Source organism: Dromaius novaehollandiae, chromosome 5 (assembly GCF_036370855.1).
Source record: "Dromaius novaehollandiae isolate bDroNov1 chromosome 5, bDroNov1.hap1, whole genome shotgun sequence".
NCBI lineage: Eukaryota > Metazoa > Chordata > Aves > Casuariiformes > Dromaiidae > Dromaius > Dromaius novaehollandiae.
Genome location: NC_088102.1, coordinates 45,174,455 through 45,197,272, shown reverse-complemented (window position 1 = coordinate 45,197,272; position 22,818 = coordinate 45,174,455). Strand labels below are relative to the sequence as shown.

Here is a 22,818-nt window from a genome sequence, read left to right as displayed (position 1 = left end):
GATTGGGGCGGGGGGGACGGAGATGTCCATGATCTCTGTAAAGTGCCGAAGTTCCTAATTGGTACGCTAAGCCACTGCATAATGCATAAAATATCTTGACATCCTTTCCATAAGGTAGTTTGAATGCCCTTCTTACATTCCCCTTCTCAACTTTTTTTTGATGTTTTCTTGGGGTCCTGTACCATTGTTAAGTATCTTCCATTTGCTACTTCATTTGGCTTTCTAGACATCCAGAAGCTGTAAAAGTGACAGTTATAACTGAGCTTATATTGCTCTGAGGCTGGAAATCCTTAAGGCTTCTTCAGGGACAGCTGGCACAGAGCAAGTAAGAAGGCTTGGGGCTGGCCTGTGTAATGCTCTTTCCAAAATTGTAAACAGCCCAGCATGCTGTCCTGAAATGCCCTGAAGGGAAAAAATTGTTAAGGAAACAAAGCTGCCAATTGTAGAAATATTTCTAACTTCCCACTTTCTGAATTTCTCTGGTGCCCTGGGCCACATCCAGGGCATCAGTTAATCTTCCAGTTACTGGGCACCACTTTTGGTCATCTTGACTTAAATACCGCAACTATACCAATCCCAGAGCGGTTTCTAGTTCTGGTGATTAGCTGCTTATCACTTGTGATAGCTTGGGTATTTGTAATACTAGCAATGCTGCTACTGAGTCAGTCCGCCACTGGTCTGGACAGGTTTGATCCAGTGACCTGCAAGCTTTCTTTATGCTGAGGCCAGAGTAGTATTTTTAAGCCCCCTGAGCTTCCTTTAGATTCTGTTAGTCAGATGGCTACTGTGTAGCTATAAATATCATTCGTACTTCAGCGTTTTATCTGCTAATGGTATTTAATAACCCACTACGTCATATTCTGCTTCTTATATTTGAGCAAAATGTTTGGAGTTGATGGTTATCTTTAGTCGATTACAGAAGGAATTGGCTGCTTTATTTAAAAAAAAAATAAAGCAACTGAATAGAATATTTGATATCTATTAATAAGGTTAAAGACTTCCTTCTAAAGTGAGTGGAGTTGAAGCCTGTATCTACACTAGCAAAGGAAAAGAAAATTAGAGCCTTCAAATGGAGAAGTAGATGCAATCTTGAAGTGCTGCTGCACGTGTCACCCACTAGTGGAGAGCTACTGTGATCAGGCTTTTCTTAAGCCAAGAGAGAGGAGTCAGCTTTTGCTGCATGAAGTATGAATTAAGCTTGGCTCCAAAAGGAATCCAGGATGGCTTTAAAGTGCCAACTCCACTCAAAAAGGATGCATAGCCTTTCGGTGAGGTCCCAGCTTTTGAAAATGTTGAGCAAGTTAGCAGGGTCCTGTCTAGGCTTTAGCTCTGTTTTGTTTCAGATGGGGAGAACAGGTGAGTTGGTTTTAAACAGCTGAAAAATGAGTCCCTGAGATATTCTCTCAGGGACATCAAACATCAAAACATGAAGTTTGAACATGATCATATATTAAGTATTTGTTATATCCAGATTAGTTCAGCAGATTAGTACAAACCTGTAAAGATTTAGATAAATTGGCTTAAAATAGGTTCTTGATTTTATTCTATGGAGATGACTTGATCTTTCCACAAGGTGAATACGTGAAGCTCGCTAACTGCAGTCATAGGTGTGATTTACTTACTTATTTTATAATATGTAAACTTATGGCATAAATAAACATCAAGATGTTTGTTAAATGTCTTGATTTTCTTGTTGCTATTGTACTTCAGGGAATCCTAATACTTCTGATAGGACTGAAATGTCCCAAGTTGTTAGAGCCTATTCTTTTTCATAAGTAATTGGGTTATCCTACTTGCGAAAGGATCAGGATCTCTTAAGCTGTTTGGGTTGTTTGTCCTTTACATCTCTTGGAAGACTATTTCAAAGCTTCATGTTTTTGTAATCTCTCTTGGCTTCCATCTTATTCTAGCTGGAATAAATTTGGTCTTTCATTTGTGTCTGGTTTACGCACTTATTCTTTGGTTGATGTATTACTTGCACCCTAAATGTACCCATAAAGAATACTCGGCTACTGTCGTCTTGATTTTAGTAGATGAAGCTAGACTTAGTTTCTTCCCATAAAATAGGTGCTTTATTTCCTGTATAGTTGAGTTGTCCTTTCCCTCCACATTTCTTGCAGTTTGAATCCACGTGTTTTTGAACACGTGTGACTGGTGATGTTTGCAGATTCCAGATGGGTCTTTACTAGGGTTTAGGGAAAACAGATCTTGGTTTAGTGATTCCTTTTGGCCCTATCTGCTCTAGTTATCCTTGTGCTGGTATTTTTGGCTCTGGGCTTTTTTCATCTGTACAGTTGCTTCTAAGAACCCTCTTGCAATGTGACATCATATAGGTTGCGTTGCATTCCAGTAAGACTTATTTTCTGTAGAATAATTCCTACCTAAAGTTTGGCTGACTTTCACAGAAATTCTTGAAGGAAGACTTATTTTACACTGAAGAGTTTAGGTTCTCTAAAAGAGCCAGTCTCCATGTTGTTCACATTAAGCATCAGGGAATTTCCAGCTAGCTTGGATTTCTTTGTGGTGAGTTTCTCTAGTAAGGGGGATGCATTTACTTGTTCATCACTTCAGCATCCTTTTATTTTACTTTTACAAATCAAAACTGCTTTATTATGCTGGTGTGCTTTATTAGAACTCATTTTCCTGGCCAGCTCTTCAGACAACTCTTCCCTGTAAGCAGCAGCTGTCTTAAATCATCAGTTCAGAAGGTTTTTGCGGGGGAGGGTGGGAGGAAAGGAAGGTTTGCTCATGACTGTTCTGGTATTCTATCATCTAATCATTCATGTTTTGTTGTGTACATGGACCTCTTTCTCCTGTATGTGTTTTTTTGCTTTTTCAGTTGTCACTTCCGTCTCTATTGAATGCTGATGGTTTTGTTCAATGTAATATGAACCAAGGAGGATTTGTCTTTAGGCCTTTACATTCTAAAGGGATGATAGAGTAATATGTGCCCTGCTGGGATCAGAAGATAGTAGCATTGTAGCAGTGTTCACTGTTTTATGTATTCTAAGGAACTACTCATTTCTGTAGAGCTTTTGATAATCAACCCCAATCTGAAACCATTCAAAAGCTATGCAACTTGGTTGCTATGAGGGCTGCTATATGTGGTTCTTTCAAAGAATTAACCTTTTTCTAGAAAATAGCTGGTAATAATACTTTTTCCTTAACAGCTTGAAGTATACTGAAAACATTAATCTTTGTCATTGTGTATTACTTAGGTGAGCTCTTGTTCTAGGAACAGCGTAGATGGAAAGGTGATGTTCAGGGAGGATAAATGAATTGTCTGGCCACACAAATGATGGAGTTGTCCAACATACCACTACAGTCCTTAGTGAAAAGTTTTTTGGTTTGGTATGCGGCTGCTTCCATACGTTTTAAGCTGTTGTGATGGACTTGGAGGTAATTTGGACTTAAGGTGTATCAATCGTCTGACCTTGCAGTGGTAACGATTACTGTTATTGAAATCTGCATAATTCCTCAGAGACTCTACTCTTTTTGTATTGTCAAGTTTTTAATACTGTTCCCTTAGCTATCGGTCACTCTTCCTAGATACTATTACTGAAAGGTGTTGAGGCTATTTCTTCTTAAATCTTTCTTCCTTTATTATATGTGGCTAGAGATGGAGGGAAGGGGAAGGGTCACAAGTCCATTTTTTAATTCTTCTTAGGTGGTATGCTTAGGTGTACACAGAAAGGGCTGAATGCTTTCAAAAGCCATTAAAATGCTGCAGAATTGCCGTAGACTGGCCCTTGATAACGGAAGACGGTAACAAAGGCTGGGAGAGAAGGTAGTTTTCCCCTTGAATCTCATCTGTTGGGTTTTAAAGCTTTTTCTGCATGCAGCTAATCCAGGTGAAAGCTGCCTTTCTTATCATTCTCTTCTCTTCCTAGGTTTCCATGAAGAAAAGCACTTGAAATGCGGATAACCTATTTGTAGCTTGGTGGTAGTTGTGATCTGGACCTGCTGGTGTCTCCTCCCAGTACTTGGTGTAACATTAGCTGCTGAAAGCCATGAAGGTTGTACCGGAGAAGAATGCTGTCCGCATCTTGTGGGGTAGGGAGCGGGGTACCCAAGCTTTGGGTGCTCAGCGGCTCCTGCAGGAGTTGGTGGAGGACAAAACTCGATGGATGAAATGGGAGGGCAAGGTAAGGTTGTGAAATAGAGATGCCCTGATTGATCTTGGTGTGGGGGAAGGGAGGCAGGGATTTGAAATAAATTGCTTCATGATTGTATTACATTTGATATGCTCTCTGGCTCTGTTCCGTTCCTGCAGTGATGTGATAATAGCTGTGTTCCTGCAGGGGGTTCCCCTTCTTGTTTGTGTGGCTTACAGTTAAAATATGATCATGTGACACTTGCAACACTTCCTGCTTTGTTGGCTTTTTCAGAAAGTTGAGTTACCAGACAGTCCACGCTCCACCTTCTTGCTGGCGTTTAGTCCAGACAGGTAATTAACTCCTAGTTCGTTCCCCATTTCAGCAGTCTCCTTACACTAACAAAAGTGATGGAGGCTTGTGTGCATTGAGTTGTCCAGTCCTGATCTGCCGAGGGAAACCTCTGGTTTTTGACATGCATGGATGGAACATGCCCACCTTCTTCATCTTACAGGTTCAAGTGTAGTTGGTATTTAATTTCCGAGGTACCTGAGTGATGCATAGTTCTAAGGGAAAAGGTTCTGTCCAGTCACTGTGGGATTTAGTGAGTAATTTGAGGGAGTAAAGGGTGTTTCAGCATTGAACCAAGATAGCACAATAGACCAAATGGGGGGCCATGTATTTTGGGATATTGAGGATTAAAGAACAGGGCAGAATGATGCACATGTTGGAAAAAGGAATGGAGGTGGGATCTTTGTTAGTGTCACTTGACTTGACAGTAGTTGAGCTGGTGTGGAGAAGAAGTGGGAATCGCCCTGAACTCTGTCATGTCGAGTTCCTTCTGAGATGCACGTTGACGTTGACTTCCAAGGTCAGGTTTGTGCTTGCAGATCTGATAAACTCTTGTTCGTGTAGACCCTGAAATCTGGCCACAAGAAGCTATATGACCATTGGTGATGCAGTAGGCTCTTATCCTTTGAGTGTGGGGCTCGATGATGGAAAGCTGCTGGCTGGGTTGGGTGTGAACAGACCCCGTTGAGTTGAAGCTAATCACAGTCTGATTTTTGCGATACTTGTCTCATGCTAATGTTTGTCCTGCCTTTTACATTCCCAGGACCCTGATGGCTTCCACACATGTGAATCACAACATCTACATCACAGAGGTGAAAACGGGCAGATGTGTTCATTCATTGGTTGGACATCGCCGCACTCCCTGGTGTGTGACCTTCCATCCCACCATCCCAGGCCTCATTGCTTCAGGATGCCTAGATGGGGAGGTTAGAATCTGGGATTTACATGTAAGTCTTTCAGGAAACACATGTGCCTTTGATATTTGGAGGGTGGTGACTTTGTTTTGTGTGAGTTTGTTTCCCAAACGTTGCCTGGGAAGAGAGCTGCTTTGAAGTTTTGCTGGGACCTCTCCCTCAAAGTGTACAACAGATTGTAGCCTTCCTTCTCCCTCTAGAGAGGAGATGGCAAATTCTTCACTGGATTCAGACAGGTAGGTCGTGCTCCTTACCTTTGCTCAGGTATTAGATGAGTGGTACAGATAACGTTGGAGATTTTTTTTGCAAGGTGTCTGTTTAGCTTATACGAAAGACTTGCCATTTTTCATCCCTCTGAGTCTATTTGAACTCTTCATTAGAGAAGCTGCTGCCTTGTCAGTTTTGCCTAGCCTGTTGATTGGCTCGGAGATAAAATATGTATATGTACCTGATTGCTTTGAAATATAGTATTTGTACAAGCTGCTTGAGACTCGCCTACCTGCAGAAGTCCGTTTGTGGTCATTGTTGCAGGCAGTGCTATGTTCTGGACATGACCTCAAATGAGAGCAGCTGCTGTTGTTGCCAGTGAAGTATGTCAGTGCCATCCAAGGCCTTGGAATGATAGAACGTACATGTAAACCTACTGATCTTAAACTGTCTGATGAACTGCTTGTGATTCTTGACTCCTCCCTCAGGGTGGAAGTGAGAGCTGGTTCACAGATAGCAACAATGCCATTGCATCGCTTGCTTTTCATCCTACGGCTCAGCTCTTGCTGATTGCAACCGCCAACGAGATACATTTCTGGGACTGGAGTCGTCGGGAACCTTTTGCAGTGGTGAAAACAGCCAGTGAAATGGAGCGGGTCCGGTGAGTACCTGTTTCCAGGGGAAAAGAACGTTTGCATGTGAAAAACGAACAGGCTTGGGGGATGTGGGAGGTTCCTCTTGAATGCTGCACACCCTCTCATGTTGAGGCAGCAGAGAGCAGCATTGTTCATAGATTCTTGACCAAACCGGTAGAACAACAGGCCTGTTGAAAGGATAGAAGCAACTGGAAATAATAGATCAGCTTGGCTGTTCACATTTGTAATTAGCTGTGTGCCAATAGATGGTTTTGAGATCTACTCCATGTTCATTTTTCAACTCAGTAGTTAAACTTTGATGCCATAAGAATAAGAGAACCCAGAAGCTGCCAAAAGTGATGAACTGTTACTCCAGTGCGGTTTTAAAGGGAACTGCGTTACTGAAAACTTGATACCTTCTTTTGAGCAATTTAAGTGAGTCAATGAGATAACATTCAAGGGTTGTTAATCTCTCCCATTGTACCAAATTTCAGTGTGTGTAATACATATTTGTATCTTCCCTAAAATTTCCTGACTGTTTCAATTGGATACAAGTTTATTTGCTTCCAACTCTTAACTTCTATTTAGTATTGCTGTGGACTATAAAACAGCTGCAGTCTCCAGCTGGACAATATATTGTCTCCTTGTTAATGCATAAACTTTGACATCCTTCAGAAGCACTGATCGTAATGTAGTAATGTCCTCCCTGAAAATGCTTCACGTGGGACTTTGTTTCCTACTGTGTCTAGCTTCCTGTGCCATTGTGGAATGTGAACTGATGATTGATACTCTGGTTCTGCTTTTGTTTCAGACTGGTACGGTTTGATCCCTTGGGACACTACTTGCTCACAGCAATTGTTAACCCTTCCAACCAACAGGTAGGGGTAATATCAGTATCATTACTGATTGACTAATTATAAGATGTTCTACATATGTTAACCCTAGTCTGTTCCTAAGCAGCCTTGTGCTTTTCTGAAAACCTGAAGTCATTCAAGGCTGAGTTCTGTCCCACTGCAATTGGTCACACAAATGTTCGCTTATTACATGCATTGTATAAACATGTGGTGTTGATGCATGGGGCTACTGAAGAGCTCTCCTAAGTGCTCTTGTCTTGCCTTGTCCTTCTCATTGGTGGTGGGGCAGATGCCTCACTGACCCTCCTCTTTCTGTTGTGCTGTGACTTTCTACTGAATTTATTACCCTTGAAGCTACATGACATTAACAGTGCCCCCCTCAGATGCTGATGCTTCTGTTGGTACGACTAGGGTGTTGTTGAAGCTCACTGGGTTGTAGGAAGAGGCTGTCTGGATCCATAAAAGGAACTGCCGAGAAGTAAAGAGTCAGCTGGCTTCCTGCAAGTCAAGGCCAGGCCTTTTTTCCCGTCTGTAGGGAGAGGCTTATCACATCCTTTCATCTGTTCTGGGATGGTAGCTGGCTTTCTTCTGTTTGCTTGGAGGGACAGGGCTTTGCTGTGAGGTGGCTGAACTTTGATTGCTTCCTTTTGCAGAGTGATGAGGAAGTGGAAATCTCTGTGGACAACACGGAGATGCCGCATTATCGCCAGCGTGCTATCCTACCGTCTCAGCCTGTGAGGCGCACGCCTCTCCTCCACAACTTCCTGCATATGTTGTCCTCCCGCTCCTCTGGCATACAGGTGGGAGAGCAAAACAGCGTGCAAGACTCTGCTACCCCATCCCCTCCACCGCCTCCACCACCACCTCCGCCTCCAGCCAGTGAGAACATGAGGGCATCTGCCTATAACAGGCTCCGGGAGCGTGTCAGCTACCCCACAGCAGAGTGCTGCCAGCACCTGGGGATGTTGTGCCTTTGCAGCCGATGCTCTAGTGCAAGACTTCCTTCTTCTCTCTTCCCACACCAGGAAAATGCACCCTCCACGTCTTCTGGGGCCACTGGCACCTCCTTCTCCTCTGTGCAGACAGAGCCTTATCAACCCCCAGAGCAGGCATCTGTAGCACAGGAGGAGCAGGGGATACTTAACAGGCCCTCTGCTTTCAGCACAGTTCAGAGCAGCACTGCTGGCAACACCCTGCGCAACCTTAGCCTGGGCCCCACACGACGGTCCCTCAGCGGGCCTTTGGCAGGCCACCAGTCCCGGTACCAGCAGTCTGCAAGAGAGATGGCTTCTGGCTTAGGTGGGTCTGACTGGTCTAGGACAGTGCTGAACATGAGTTCTCGGTCAGAGCTGGAAGCCATGCCTCCCCCTAGGACCAGTGCCTCGTCTGTGAGCTTGCTGTCGGTGCTGAGGCAGCAGGAGGGAGGTTCCCAGGCATCAGTCTATACCTCTGCTACAGAAGGGAGGGGCTTCCTAGCCACAGGGGCTGAGGCGGATGGTGGTGGTAGCGCTGGCCCAAGCAATCCGGCCAGCATCCGTAATGAGCTCCAGTGTGATTTGAGGCGATTCTTCCTGGAATATGACCGGCTTCAGGAGTTAGATCAGGGGATTGGTGGGGAGCCCAGCCAGTCGCAACAGGCTCAAGAAATGCTCAACAACAACATTGAGCCTGATCGGCCCGGTCCCTCCCATCAGCAGACTCCACACAGCAGTGAAAACAATTCTAATTTGTCCCGGGGTCACCTGAACCGCTGTCGCGCTTGTCATAACCTGCTGACCTTTAACAATGACACGCTGCGCTGGGAAAGAAGCACGCCTAGCTACACACCAGGGCAAGTCCAAAGCACGTTTGAGGGTGTGCCTCCAAATGCCAGCCAGGTGCAGCCTGCAGAGAGAACCGAGGGCAGAGCTCCTGCCTCTAGCAGGCTGCAGCTGGGCAGCTCTTCCACCCCGCAGGAGGAGAGGACCGTGGGAGTGGTCTTTAACCAGGAGACGGGGCACTGGGAAAGAGTTTACAGCCAGTCGGCTTCAAGCAGACCTGGGAATGTATCACAGGAGGCCTTAAACCAGGAAATGCCTGAGGAAAGCTCAGAGGAGGATTCACTCAGGAGGTAAGATGTGCACTCTGCCTTCCTCCCCTGTTTGTTCTTAAACCTTTCGCCTCTGATCTGAGTTTTTCAGAGCTCAAAACCCTTTCTCATGTGGTTATGTGCTATTTATGTAGGTGAAAATAGAGTCATTGCATTGATGTTGTTTATAGTTGCCACTGTCACGCTGCAGATAGGCTCTGAAGGTATGTCTGAAGGTTGTAATGGCAGAGACCAGACCGCTTAGAAAAAAGAGACCTCTTATGGACAGTACAGACGGGCAAAAGGGCAGGCTGTGGGATGAACTGTGCTCCTTGTATTTCCCTGGCATGTCAGGAGGCTGGGAACACAGCATGTACTACACTGTCCTTTATACTCCATGCAAAGTGCCTGCTGCACGCTGAGAGCCTGCCCTGGGACTAGGCATAGAAAAATCATGCAAGAATAATGAGGACTTCTTCCTGAGTGGTGTGTCTTGTTGAGGTTGCTATTGCTAAGATGGAAGGGTTAACAAGTATTTCCTTGCTGTTACAACTTAGGGCAGAAAAGCCAAAGCTCTGTGTCAGAGGGTTAGGAGTACACTCTAGTTTTGAGTGCCTGATCAAACCCACGTGATTGGCTTGCCCTTGACAGAAGTAAGTTTTGACAGTTCCTTCCATTCACTTGACTCTAGGGTGAGCTCTTTAGAAGCATGTTGATCACTGAAGAGTTTGGGCTCTGCTGTATTTAGCAATCTGATTCTTTTTTAGAAAGCTGATTCTTTTCTGGAAGGAAAAGCTTTCTGAAATAGCTGTACATGCTTATGATATCCCCACTGTGTAGCTTGTTCTCTGGACCAGGTCCCTGTACTGTCAGAAGTAATGGGGGGAAGTAACCTTTTTATTCATCAGGCTCTTGGCACTTACTTGGATAGTGAGATGCCAGGAGCTCTGTGGATATTATCTTCCAGCTAGCTCTGTAGGAGGTGTATCATCTAAAAATGCCCTGAAGTATATGCCTTGACAGTCTGCTGCAGCTCGCCTGAGCTGGACTGGTTGTAGCCTAATGGCTGGAATCCTGTGACTAAATTTCTGGGTTGTTTTGGTTGTCGCAGATGGTGGTTGCTGCTGTTTGCTCAGTGGCTATAGCATCTGTGCATGGTTAGCTGCCTACTTGGTCACCTGTGCAAACAGATGCTTTTTGCTGAGATAAGTGAATTTGGAGCAAGCGATCCAATGCGTGAGCCTAATTCCAGAGGAATTCCTATAGTAAGAAACCTTTAGTGAAGTCCTTTGGCAGATCTTGCTGCAAAGCTCATCTAGGGTCTCTTACTTTCCCAGTCTCCTGCTTCTGTCATCAGGTTTCTTTGAGAACAGACACGGCAAGGGTTTCTGCTTCCCTTCTAGCTGAAGTTACGGTAACTGTGGAATAGCGAGATAAGGAGGCTGGAAGCAGTGAGGAATCTGCTATTAAATGCTTACGGCAATTTCTCTGGAGTGAAACTTCTTTTGCCTTCTTGTTAAACACACTGAAGTTTCCCAGAGGTCCAGTCATGAAATTTCCCCTTTAAAGCAGTCCTTGATATGGGACAGATAAATCCTGCAACTGCAATTTTTTGCCCTTCCCAAACTAGCTGGTATTTTTTTTCCTTACAGAGCAATAACAAATCAGCAGGTACCTACCTACCTGATTTTTTTCATAGAATGGACATCCTTGAGTCCAGCCTGTTGTCTACCAGACCTAGGGCATGCTCCCATAGTGGAGAGTGCTGGCACCACTTCTGCACAGCAGAGTGCAAAATGTCCATTAATTCTTGTAGTTCTGGAAGTGTGCAAAGATGGCAACTAAGAGTCATGAGGTGTATGCTTTGTAATGCTCAAAGTGTTGGGAAAATAGAGGAGGGAAGGTGAGGCCTGCATGCCTGAGGGATTGTGAGTGATGACTGCATATGGACTTTCAGGCAATGTATTTTTGTGGCTGTGGACCTCAGTAGGTTAGGACTTAGTGTTGGAGTACATCCATGTATTTGCTTATAACCAGGATCTTATCTTCTGTGTTTCTTTATCTCTCCATTAGATGTCCTCATTGAGCAGTCGAGCTCTGTATTCCAACGCTAGCTGAAATACTTAGGATAAAAATTGCATCTGAAAACTGTGTATATTCTCATTCTCCGTTTGTGGGCAGGAACCATTCCTTGACCTGGCTTGCCTGGCTGAGCAGTAGCTTGCTGGGAAGACATTGCTGTAGAGGGTCAATTAAGTTAATAGGCAGTTTAATGAAGGTTGTTCCTCTTTGAATTCTGTTGATGCAGCTATGCCAGCTGGGTAAGGAGAGAATTCTGCTCTTTCTGATGGTGCTGGGCTAATTGTCTTGGGCTCATCATGAATGCACTAATAAGCATGTAATGAAGCTATTCCTGACTGACAGCTCTGGCACCTCTATTAGTAGGAATGCGTCAGTGAGAACCTCGGCAATGCAGTAGTCTTGCCGTCATATTCAGCTTGGGCTGAAAGCAGTGTGTGTGTTGAGTGGTGTGCTTCTTGATGCTGTTTTGGAGATGTGATACGAAGTGGAGGAGGGACAAGGGAGGATTATGGTCTACCTTAAGCAGAAGTTGGTAAGATTGAGCTTCGGCTTTCCTGAGGTTCTCCAAGCTGATCTCATTAATTCAAACATAGGGCTTTTTTTCCCCTGTGGATCTCTTTTGCCTCACTTCTAACATGAAAGTGAAAAGAGCCTTAAAAATCCCTGAAGTTCTGTCATGTGAAATATGCCGCATTAAATTGGCGATAGAAGCTATTGGCAAGATCTGGATAAAGGGAAAATAATTGAGCAACAGATGATAGCTGGTTTAATTTTTCCATAACTTCCTGGTAATTAAAAAATGGGCTGAGAAAGCATTGTGTTAATGCTATAATCCCAGTGTGGGAAAAAGACCCTGTAAGTACTTTCAGCCATTGTTGCTGTGTGGGCCAATTCAAGCTTATAATGAAAAGTTGTGAAGGAGACGAGAACAGATCCTTCTAGTCAGCTCCTTGTTTGACAGTAGCTAGTTCCACCTTCTAAAAAAGATAATATATAAAACCCTAGTAGTGATCTTCTATGAAATATATTTCAGCTCATCCTTTAATGACAGAGAGACAGTGCAAATGCTGTCTAATAGAACTGATCCTGATCTTCACGTGCCTCCAATAATACTTTGGCCACTTTGATATGGTACCAGTGACTTCTACAGAACTCTTGTGGTATTTCACAAAAACGAAAACCCTTCCTTGTTAAATCTAATGTTGGTTCAAGGTTCTGGCATGACACCACAGACCAAAATCTTTCTAGAATGGATGCGAGGAGCAAGTAGTGCCCTGTGTCTCCCTGTTCACATATTTCAAACCTTATCCTGTGAAACCACCCCTGTCTAGGGCAAAGAGATGTACCCGAAGTTAAAGTGGTCCTCAAAGCATTCAAAATTTAGCTGCTTATAATGTACTAACTAAGGGGGAAATTTTGATAGTGGTTACCTGTTTATTTTGACTAGGGATTTGGATGGATTACTGTAAATGACAGATGAGCTCTATCCTATTGCCAGGCAGGTTTGAACGAATCCTGTGCTTGATGAGGAAAGGCTTTTCATTGTCTATATTCTTTTGTTAAGAAGCGTTGTCTGGCAGTTATCTCAAGCTTCTCTAACCAGTCCATTGCACTTATCCTAGAGGACAAATTCTGTAGTTTGTGGTCTGAGTAACTTCTGTGTCTATGTTGGAAAAATGCATAATGTTTTCGCCCTGCTCATCTGTTTGGTTTGGCAAACAAGATGGACTACTGAAGTTATCTGAAAAACTGTAAAGCCTTTCTAACTGTCCCAGGTAATGGTTTTGCCACACAGGTCGGAATGTGTGTGGGGTGTGTGGGATTTTGTATTGTCTGGTGGCATTTGTATAAACTCCTTTAATTTGCGAGTGTACAAAAATGCAGAGTCCACAGTGCTGTGCAAATGATGGAAGAGTGTAAACTGCACAGCTGACTTGGAAGCACTTTTGTTTTTTGTTTTCTATTTTTTTGACATGTTTTAGTCTGTTGGATACAATGTATACTGATGACAATTGCAGACAATGTTTTCTGGAACTTTGTGTAATAGGGTCCAGGGTGAAATTTGTTTTAACCTTGCTAGCTCTTGTCTGAAAATTGATGTCCCTCCTGCTTGTGTTCCTGTTACACAGTGCAAGGCCACTATTGTTTCCTGAGCAAAGACTGCATGGAATTGGTGCCCAGATGGAAGTCATAAATAGGATTGGCAGTGTGAACTAGTCATTAATACTGTACGCTGCTAGTGAATTTGGCTGTGTTGCCTTTCCTTTAGAAAGGTATATATGCTTTACTTGTGGTTTCACTTCTGTCAGCCAGACTCAGATCTGTGTGTCTGGCTCTTGGCTGGGGAGTAGAGGCCTGAAGTACCACCAGGCACAGCAGTGTGGAAGCAGTGGTACTGTTCTCACCTGCTGGGGTGGTACAGCGATTCCAGCTCACATTACACCTTTCTTCGATCACGATGGCCTCCCTGGCAGCATGTAGTTCTCCGTACATAGAACAGGCATGGAAAGAAAGACTTAGTTTGTTTCCCTTTGATTTTCTCTGAAACAAGTTTCTTTGAACTTACTTTGTTTCCATATTGCTTTGCTGCCACAAGGGGGTAATGTTGCTTCTGCTCACTGTTTTCCCTGTCTCCTTACAGAACTGAAGTTTCTGAATTATTGTATAAAGAAAATAGCTTGAAACTTTCTGTTTTCCCCTGGAGTCCTCGATTGTGTTTTTTCTGCTTAGTTACCATACATCTGCAAGTTATTCCAGTATACAGGGATACGTATGGATGGGGATGCTGAAGGGGAATTGGCTCTGACAGCGCAAGCAAGGAAGTGGCTTATCTTGCTGGCTTTTATAAGGGATTGAAATGGATAAGGGGGTGGCTCTCAAAGTGAAACTGGTGTTTTGTTTTTCTGATGAAAGAATGTTCATGAGTTAAAGCTGTAAGAGACCTGCCAACTTCACAGAATTTGTCTCAACTTCTTGCTGCTTACCAAGCCTTCTTGTAGTCCTTATAGTCTGTAATGGTTGCCCATCTCTGCATTAGACTTTCATAATATGTGACTTATTCTCAGATGATTGGCAGATGTTGACTGGAGTCCAGCTTTTACATGGGGGTGTGTTCATTATCTAGTTCAAGGAAGCCTTGAACTATTATCAAAATTTTAGGCGTATCTGTGAGAAGGCTCTGGGTACACTTTTATTGTTGCAAATAGGCATGGCTTACTCATTAACCATGAGGGGATGCTTCTTCCCGTCCTAAACTGTAAATACTGTGTTGATTTGTAGTCAAGCTGGGATCAGTCTATGGTTAAATTAGACTGACAGGCTAGGAACAACCCCACTCCTGCCCAGCAAAGGTAAATGATGTGTATGAGATGGGAAAGAGCGTAGTCACTCTTGTTACTAAGTTGCAGCTGGAGCCTGAAACTCTGATGTGAAGCTCCGCTTGGATTTAAATGACCAGGCTATTCCGATCTCTGCTGATATTGGCCTCTAGTAGCATTTTCACTGTGTAAAACACTGAATGGAAAGGTGCATATCACTTAAATCCTAGCCTTAAAAACAACAAAAAAAAAAAAGCCAGAATATTTCCCTGCCTGCAGGGTGCAGAGTTGCCTACTAGCAGACAGCTCTGAGACTGAAATTTACCATCAGAAAATAAATAAAGGTGGCCTAAGATAGAAAAGAAGATGATAGTGTTGTTCCCTTTATTTTTTGCGGGGAGGGAACTGAAGCACAAGGGGGTTGCCTGACCTAAAGCTACGACATACATCTTGTGGTAGAGACAAAATGCATACCTAAAATATTTAGTCTTATTTTGTGCCTTATTCCACAGAAACAGCATTGCTATTATTTTTTCCTAATTGCTCACAATAATTATTACTTGCCTGTTCTAGTATTTAGTATCTATCGCAGCAATGGCATGTGCTGAGTCCCCTGATAAACAGGGAATTGAGCAGGAGGATGGCATGCCAGCCCTGAGCTGTAGAGAAGAGACACAGCAATATGATGCTGGCTAGTCTGAATGCAAGTTGTCAGTGTGAATGCTTCCCATGCCAAATCCGAACTGGCCTATCCTGGTAGTGGGTGCTCAGTGGATGTGTTGTTTCCCCCCTGCCTGCTCGCTCAGACCCATTACTGCTGGAAACTGGTTGCTAAACTTGAGTCCTGGCACTTGCATTTTGGGCCCAGCATTTGTTTAAATTGATGGTGTGTACCTTGCCTTCCTGCTGTGATAACATTTGTGTATTGGATCCTTGTTGCGATGCTGAGTGAGCAACAGAGTGCCTGGAGGACTCTGATTGTATTAGACACAGACTGATGGTCTTTGCACAGAGCATGTGGTGTGGGGACAGAAGGCTTCAGATAAGATGCACAAGGGAAGAAGATAGGATTGGTGGTCTTGGATCTATCTTCTTGTTAATGTTGTCTTGTAGCGATTTTGGAAAGATTTTTCTGACAAACCTTGTAGCCTTCATTTTTAATGAGGTAGTCTTGAAGTTTATGCTGCGCTCTTTTCAAGGTTGAGAAGAAAGTCCAAAGAGGCCTGTTACACTCTTCAGAAATGGTGGAGATAGAGATATGCAGTAGTATCTCACTACTGAGTGAGGCACGATGGAGTAAATAGAAGTTATGAAGGGATTTGCAAGCAAAGACAAGTGGTTCAGGTTTGTGGTTGGGAGAAGGGGCTTAAGGTATAAAAGACTTTGCAGTAGGGGAATGATTTCTGAAAATGTTAGTCTGGACACACAGGAGTGAACAAAGGCTTAATTTGTTCGTGCTGGACATAAAATGAGGTGATAATCTGAAGTGAGGTGAGCACTTAGACATGATGAGGTATGTTAATGAGAGATGTGTGGATTGTGGACAGACCTGGATGCAGGGTTCTAGAAAAGGGTTGCAGGATGGAACAATAGGGAAGATAGTTGGAATGCCCATTTATGATCAGGCTGGAGTGGAAATTAAAACTGTTTTGGTTTTCTTGCTTGAACTGTCCTATAAGGTTTTAGAAGATGAAGCTGGACAAGACGAGATTGGTCTTAGGCTAGTATAGTTTGTCTGGCCTTGATGAAAATGGGTTTCATCATGAAAATGCGATCACAGTCTGAACTGTAGGAGAGGTTACTGTGATATCTGAACAGTGAGTTGATGTCCGTATAGCTCTGAGGTTGTTGCTGCCCCTCTTCAAGCTTTGTTTTTTTCCAGATAGTGTGTGCTGTTATCTGTGCAGGCAGGAAAGGCTGTTTACTGAAGCATCAGAAGTTTGAGCACTTCCCCTGCCCCTTGTAACAGCTTGCTTGTAAGCTAAACTGGTATAAGAGTAACTGCCTTCTCAAATACCTCTGTAGTATTTCCTCACTCAAACCACTTCCCTTCTCCGACCTCTTTTTCTGCATGGATTAACTTCCACAATAGTCCTCTGTTATGGTAGCATTCCTCCAGCAGCTTCAATTGTGGCTGAAGGAATAAGTGCAGGCTGTTGAAGCTGTTTCTTGGAAAAACCAAATTTATTGTTGTCAGGCCTCCTATGGTTGACAGGTGTGCCCTCTCCCATGGAGATCAAATTAGCGAATTCTGAAATGCTTTGTATTTTTCCCATTATCTATTGAAATAAATGGCAAAGAACAGTCTTTGTGCTCTATATGTGGTACTGCTACTGAACTCCAAGATTTGCTGGTGATCTTTGGGGGCGAAAGTATTGTTTGCAATCTCAAGTTGTCACTCTGAATCTTCAGCTTTCCCTCCTTCCATAAAATTCAAGAACTATATATGGTGGATGAGTAAAGCAGTGCTTTTCAAGCCTGTAGATACAAAACAACAGATAGCTATGTCCTGGTAAATAGAGGGGGCGAACTCACCTGTTTGGTATTCCAGGCCTAGCTACAAGGCGTTCACCTTTAAAAGAAATTGAAAAACTCTACCTGCAATGTACTGGTCTCAGTTTATGGAACTGTTCTGGGGCTTTGCTTACTGTTTATTTGCTTCTATGTGGTAGCAGGGGAGCTTGTTGGAATTGGACTCCAGTGATGTTTCTTAATAAGGACCAAAGAGATGCATGCTTCAAAACTTTCTCTAACTTTCTTGCTTCTTCTGAAAAGTAATGAGCTCTAGGGTTTTTCTGAGGGAGGTCTGTAGGAAATGACCTTACAACAAAGATCTTGGTTAAACATGGGTTGGTTGAAAGTTGGAAGACAACTGAATTCAAACAAATAGCTATGTGAGGATACCATAAAACAGATGGTCAGTTCTCAGCTTTTCTACAGATGTAGATGTGAATAGCTTCTATCTCTTGATCCTTTGTTAGGCTGTCTCCTATGCTGTCTGCAGGTGGCTTCTCTGGGGCTCTTTTGTCTAAGCACTGCATCATGGACAGCATGTCTGGACAAGCTTGATCTAGAACAGTTGCTTCTTTTTCTCTCTGTTACTTATGTGCATAGCGCTTGTGCATTTGTGGTATTGTCTCTAAAGATGACTCTCAATTTATGATTAATAGTGTTTTTTGACATGCTTAAACTATCTAGTTGTGATTCCTAGACCTTGTTGTCTGATGACTTCAGATGAACTGCTGATTTGCCTTAAAACAATTTCTAAAATTTCTAAGATTTTTTTTTTTCTTTTGCCAAGAAACAAGTTATGGGCAGGCTCTCAAACCTTCTATTTCAGGCCCATGTGCTCAACTAAAAGCTCTGAGTAGCTTTCTCAGATGTGGGGAGGAGCTGGAGATGTTAGCAGTATAATGTGCCTCTTTTTTTTTTTTTATGCTAATGTAAGCCCTTAATCATTAGATATGCACTCAGTTACATATAGTGCGTGCGTGCACTCATTTTTCACGCTCTTTATAAATGCGCACAGCATGGTGTGCCTGGGGACAAAGTGCCCTCATCCAATTATTTGCTCCTTATTACAGAATCTGGGCTGGAGAACTTGCAGCAGAACACACATTTACTCTCTGGGCCTGGAGCAAATGGAGGGAGAGGGACCTGTGATCTCAGTAATACAACTGTAACCAAAATAGCGATGACTCTAAATTTCTCCAGTTGAGCTGTTCTGGTCTGTTGAATAGTTAAGATGCATTTTAAACATTTTCCACATACATATTTAACTGATTGCGCCAAATGGCTGTTCGTGTGGTGTAACTGAGCCCCCTCCATTGCTTGTCTTGAGAAAGCACCTGCTGGAACTGAAGTCTGTGAACAAACAGCGTTCATTTTTTGCCAGGAAACTGAGTCATTTTTTTGCTTGAAATACATTAGCATCAAGTCCTTCCCCCTCTCTTCATGATGTGGGGGAGCAGGGGTAAGTGGCTGAACTGCCCTGCTGGTCATCTGTTGGCCTGTGTCTTTTGGTCATTGCAGTCTGAACAACAGCATTTTAAAGGAAGTGATTGATGTGCAGTGGGACGTCTGTTTTCATGACCTTTGAAACCTATAGAGAGAACAGTATGCCTTCTGCCCCCTCAGGAAAGACACCTCCTCTTCGATTCCCTATAGAGAAGCAGGAGCCCTGTGTAATTATCCCAGAAGCTGACGCAGATTTGCCTGCGTGGATAAGCAGAGATTTCTGCTGTCCAGACAATCTGTGGTGCTGGGAAGTCCCAGAAGAAGAATTTTAAGTGTACATTATACGTAGGGGAGCAGGTAGAAGAAAAAAACTGTCTGCAGGCTCAAGGAGTTCAGTGTATTGACTGTTCTGGCCATGTTTTCAAGCCTGTTATCATAACCATGATGACTAGAAACAAATCCCCTCTAGCTGAATTTCTGATATAAACACGTGTTGTTAGAAGCCTATGTGCAAGTATGTGATGTCTGTGACTTCAGCTTGGCCAAGGTGCCTGTTCCATTCTAAGCACTAGTATAAAACTGCTACTGTAGAGCAAAATAACAAGTTCAGTAGGCTGAGCTGGAGTTGGTTTACCTTTCCTCTTTCCCTACTGCCAAAGTCTTGCCCCTGCAGAATGAGAGTGCAGGATCTTTCATCGTCCTTTTCATCTTAAAGTTAGTATCAAACTAATCAATACTGCCACAGCTGGTCTTGGCCCTTTTAATGTCCTCACAGATGTGTGCTTCCTCTTGCCTGTTGAACTAACCTGTTAATCATTCCCTGGATACTGTATGTTGAAGACCTCTGCATAATACTCACTCATCATTTGTTCTGATGCCTGATTTTTGTCAACAGGTGAAGTAACAGATTAAGAATGTAGCCTTGGGTCCACTTAGGGAATCTGTCATCTTGCCCAGAGCTGCTGACCTTACCTATGCTGAGCTCCTCTGAAGGTGGTGCTTGGCGCCTGTGGCATCAGGTGGTAAATGGAGGTTGGAGTTCCTAGTCAGGGTGTGGAGGTGCAGGAATAGCACAGTTCATCTTGTAGAATTACTTCATAGTTGAACTGAAGCTGGTAAAATTTAATAAGTTAACGATGTTCTCGAAGATGTCCGTGCCCTTTCTCCCAACTAAAAGAACTCAAATCTAAACATTTCTGCTGTCAAAATTCTGACTTTAATCAAAATACAAAGGCTGATTCTTTGCTTCCTGTAATTGTGCTTCTTTCACTGCACTTCTTCTCCCTGCTGTCCTCCACAACCTTTCTGGGCAACCTGTTCCAGCGCTCTATCACCTTTACAGTGTGTAACAAAAAAAACCCCCAAAAAACAAAAAAACCCCACCCTTGTATTCAGACAGAACTTCATATGTTTCAGTTTGTGCCCATTGCCTCTTGTCTTATCACTGGACACTGCTGAGTCTGGTTCTATCTTCTTTACACCCTTCCTTCAGATATTTATACACATTGATAAGATCCCCCTGAGCCTTTCTTCTCTAGACTAAACAACCCCAGCTTTTTCAGCCTTTCCTGATGTGACAGATGCTGCAGTCCCTTAATCATCTTAGTAGACCTTTGCTGGACTCACTCCAGTAGCTCTGTATATTGGAGTGCCCAGAGCTGGACCCAGCATTCCAGATGTGGCTTCCCCAGTGCTGAGCAGAGGGGAAAGATCACCTCCCTAGACCTGCTCGTAACACTCTTTCAAATGCAGCCCAGATACTGTTGGCCTTCTTTGCAGTAAAGGCTCATGTTCAGCCTGTCCACCAGGACCCCCGAGTCCTTCTCTGCCAAGCTGTTTTCCAGCCGGTCAGCTCTGAACGTGTGCTGGTGCATGGGGTTGTTCCTCCTCAGGTCCAGGACTTTGTGCTTCTCCTTATTGAACTTTATGAAGTTCCTCTCTGTCCATTTCTCCAACCTGTCCAGATCCCTCTGAATGGCAGCACAGCCCTCTGGTGTATGAACCACTTTTCCCAGTTTTGTATTGTCAGCACCTTCATCTGGGAAGGATGTCTTCTCTGACTGTGTTTGCCCTTCACAACTAGCACAAACTCCTCAGACCAAAGCCTTCTACAAAGGTTGTCTTTTGGAACATATTTGGGGTCAAGGATCATTCTTAAGAAGGAAAACATTATTGTAAAAGGTGTTCTTTTTGTAGCACAACTCAAAAACATGATCAAAAGGATGCCTGACAGGGCTTAGATATTCATAAGAAAGCCATCAATTCCCGTTTGTCATTGGGGATGAAGAATTTAAGATGAAGGTATGAACAAGGGATGGAGGGGCTAATTTGAGGAGCTGCAAAAGTGAGTGTTAAATTTTCATCAGTGCTGACAATTCTCAAGGATAAGGCTGGGTATCCACCTCTTGTATACGGTTCCAGTTGTATTAAGAAAATTGTGCCCTTATTGTATGACTGTTTCTACTTGGGATCTGTTTTAATACAGTCCTGATGCCAGACTCTCTATGACTAACCATAACCATGCGAAAGCTGAAATGGGCAAGAAATGTTAGCATACAGGTATCAGAATAGATTCTGTTAAGGATTTAATTTTGGAAATCATCTTTTCAGGAAATCTTTAGAACTGCATACTGATTGCTTCTTTATTTTAAGCTTGAATATGACGCTGGTGATAGCTACAGTGTTTTGCTGTTTGAAAAGAACTACAGAACTTTTATGAAAAATGAAGCTATGGAACAAAACGGCTGATGGTTTCTGCTTATGTGACTTCAATTTATTCTTTGAAATTCTGCAACACAGTGCAGAGATTTCTGGTGAAATAGTTTTTTCCTTCCCTTCTGAGAAGGGAAGTTAAAAAACCCAAACCAATGGATTGGATTGGGTGAAATTTTTGTTTACTACATGTATTCAGACTAGAACTGATCTCCAGGAGCTAATTGGGCTTGTTAACAGTTAATAATTGGGCTTGGATTTGAGGGAGGATAACAATGTTATTGGACAGCTGGAGAACGTTCAGCTGTCTTTGTGCTTCAGCTTTCTTGTTATCTTTATGTTAAATTTTGTCCCTTTGTAAGAGGAAGATGACTAAATAGACTCTAGTTTTACACTGTCACTGTTTTATGTTTATGTGTGGAACCGTAGGAGCATATCCGTAGGGACCAGCACTCAGAACTGACTGCTAGCTGTAAATCAGAGAACTGGAAGAGGGATGTAATATAAAACAGTGCAGTAATTTCATCTCCAAGTGGGCAGCAGGGGATGCAAAAGCCTTTTGAGAGACTATGTAAAACCCTGGGAGGAAGTTCACAGAAGCTGCCAGTGTTGTCAATATGCTTTAGCATATTGATAGTCTCTCTGTGTCTCTCTGTCTTTCTCTCATCTTATGGGTGTCCTGTAACAGATTGTGTTTCCTTTTCCCCTTCACTAGTGATTTTTGCTGTTTGCAGGCCCAAAGTAAGTGAGGGAGTGTAGAAAGGCTGTTTCATAGTTTTTGATGCCTGATAGGAAAGGAGTCTGCTGAGAACTCAGCATAATGCTACTAAACAGAGGCAATTTTTATCTCCTTGTAGTAATAATAATAAAAAAAGCAACCCTCCCTCCGCCCCACAATCTCCCCCTTGCTATTTTAGCAAGCTGGGCCTGAAGCATCTCCCAGGGTGAGCAGAATTAATCTTCATCACCACGGCATTGACTGACAACCTGGAGGATGTTAATGTATGATTTTTTTTTTTTTTCCCTTGGTAAGCGGGGGAGGAGAGTGGAAATTGCGTTTTCTCTGCTAATTGTACTTTAGATGTCATTTGTGACAATTTCATATTGTCTAGACAGGGATAGTGGAGCAATTGCTTCCACAGAGCCTAGTGTTAGTGTGTTACAGATCTGGGCAGCGAAAATGGTGGGGAGGTGAGGAGAGGAAGAGGGTGCTGTAAGCTCCAGAAAGGATTCTGGAGTTGAGCATTATCTAGTGAAATGTTTCAAAAGGAGGCGCAATCAAGCAAGATGTGTTTCTGTTCTCTCTTTGCATCCTCTTCTGTCTGAAACTGTTAGACACTTAGTGGCTAGCACTACCCTGTATCAGAGCTGCTACTATTCCTCTATGGATTATCTCTTCCCCTTTTAACAGAATTGCTACAAACCTCAGCATATACCTTGGTAGGATATCAGGCTACTTTAGGCTTACTGAAAATGAATAGTCCTTGATTCTTCTGAGACTTCGGGCAGGTTGGCAAAAGCTATAGATGTAGGATCTAAGACTCCTAAAGAATGCAACGTGAATAATGCTAAAAACATTCTTCCATGCCTTTCTTAGGGACAGTAGGTAACGCTACCAGTGTCACAA

The 22,818-nt window shown here is 43.3% G+C and overlaps 1 protein-coding gene across 4 annotated transcripts in view; it reads left to right on the top strand.

Annotated features, from left to right (window-relative positions):
* The window catches only part of AMBRA1 (autophagy and beclin 1 regulator 1), a 140,704-nt gene that overhangs the window by 10,386 nt on the left and 107,500 nt on the right, over positions 1-22,818 (top strand). For 3 of the 4 annotated variants that reach the window (XM_064512673.1, XM_064512674.1, XM_064512672.1), the window contains exons 2-7: positions 3,891-4,145; positions 4,389-4,447; positions 5,209-5,392; positions 6,055-6,227; positions 7,013-7,079; positions 7,709-9,165. In XM_064512673.1, the coding sequence (XP_064368743.1) occupies positions 4,011-4,145; positions 4,389-4,447; positions 5,209-5,392; positions 6,055-6,227; positions 7,013-7,079; positions 7,709-9,165 (2,075 nt within the window). In that variant the 5' untranslated portion in view covers positions 3,891-4,010. The remainder of the gene's footprint in view (positions 1-3,890; positions 4,146-4,388; positions 4,448-5,208; positions 5,393-6,054; positions 6,228-7,012; positions 7,080-7,708; positions 9,166-22,818) is intronic. The other variant, XM_064512675.1, reaches the window with a different exon arrangement.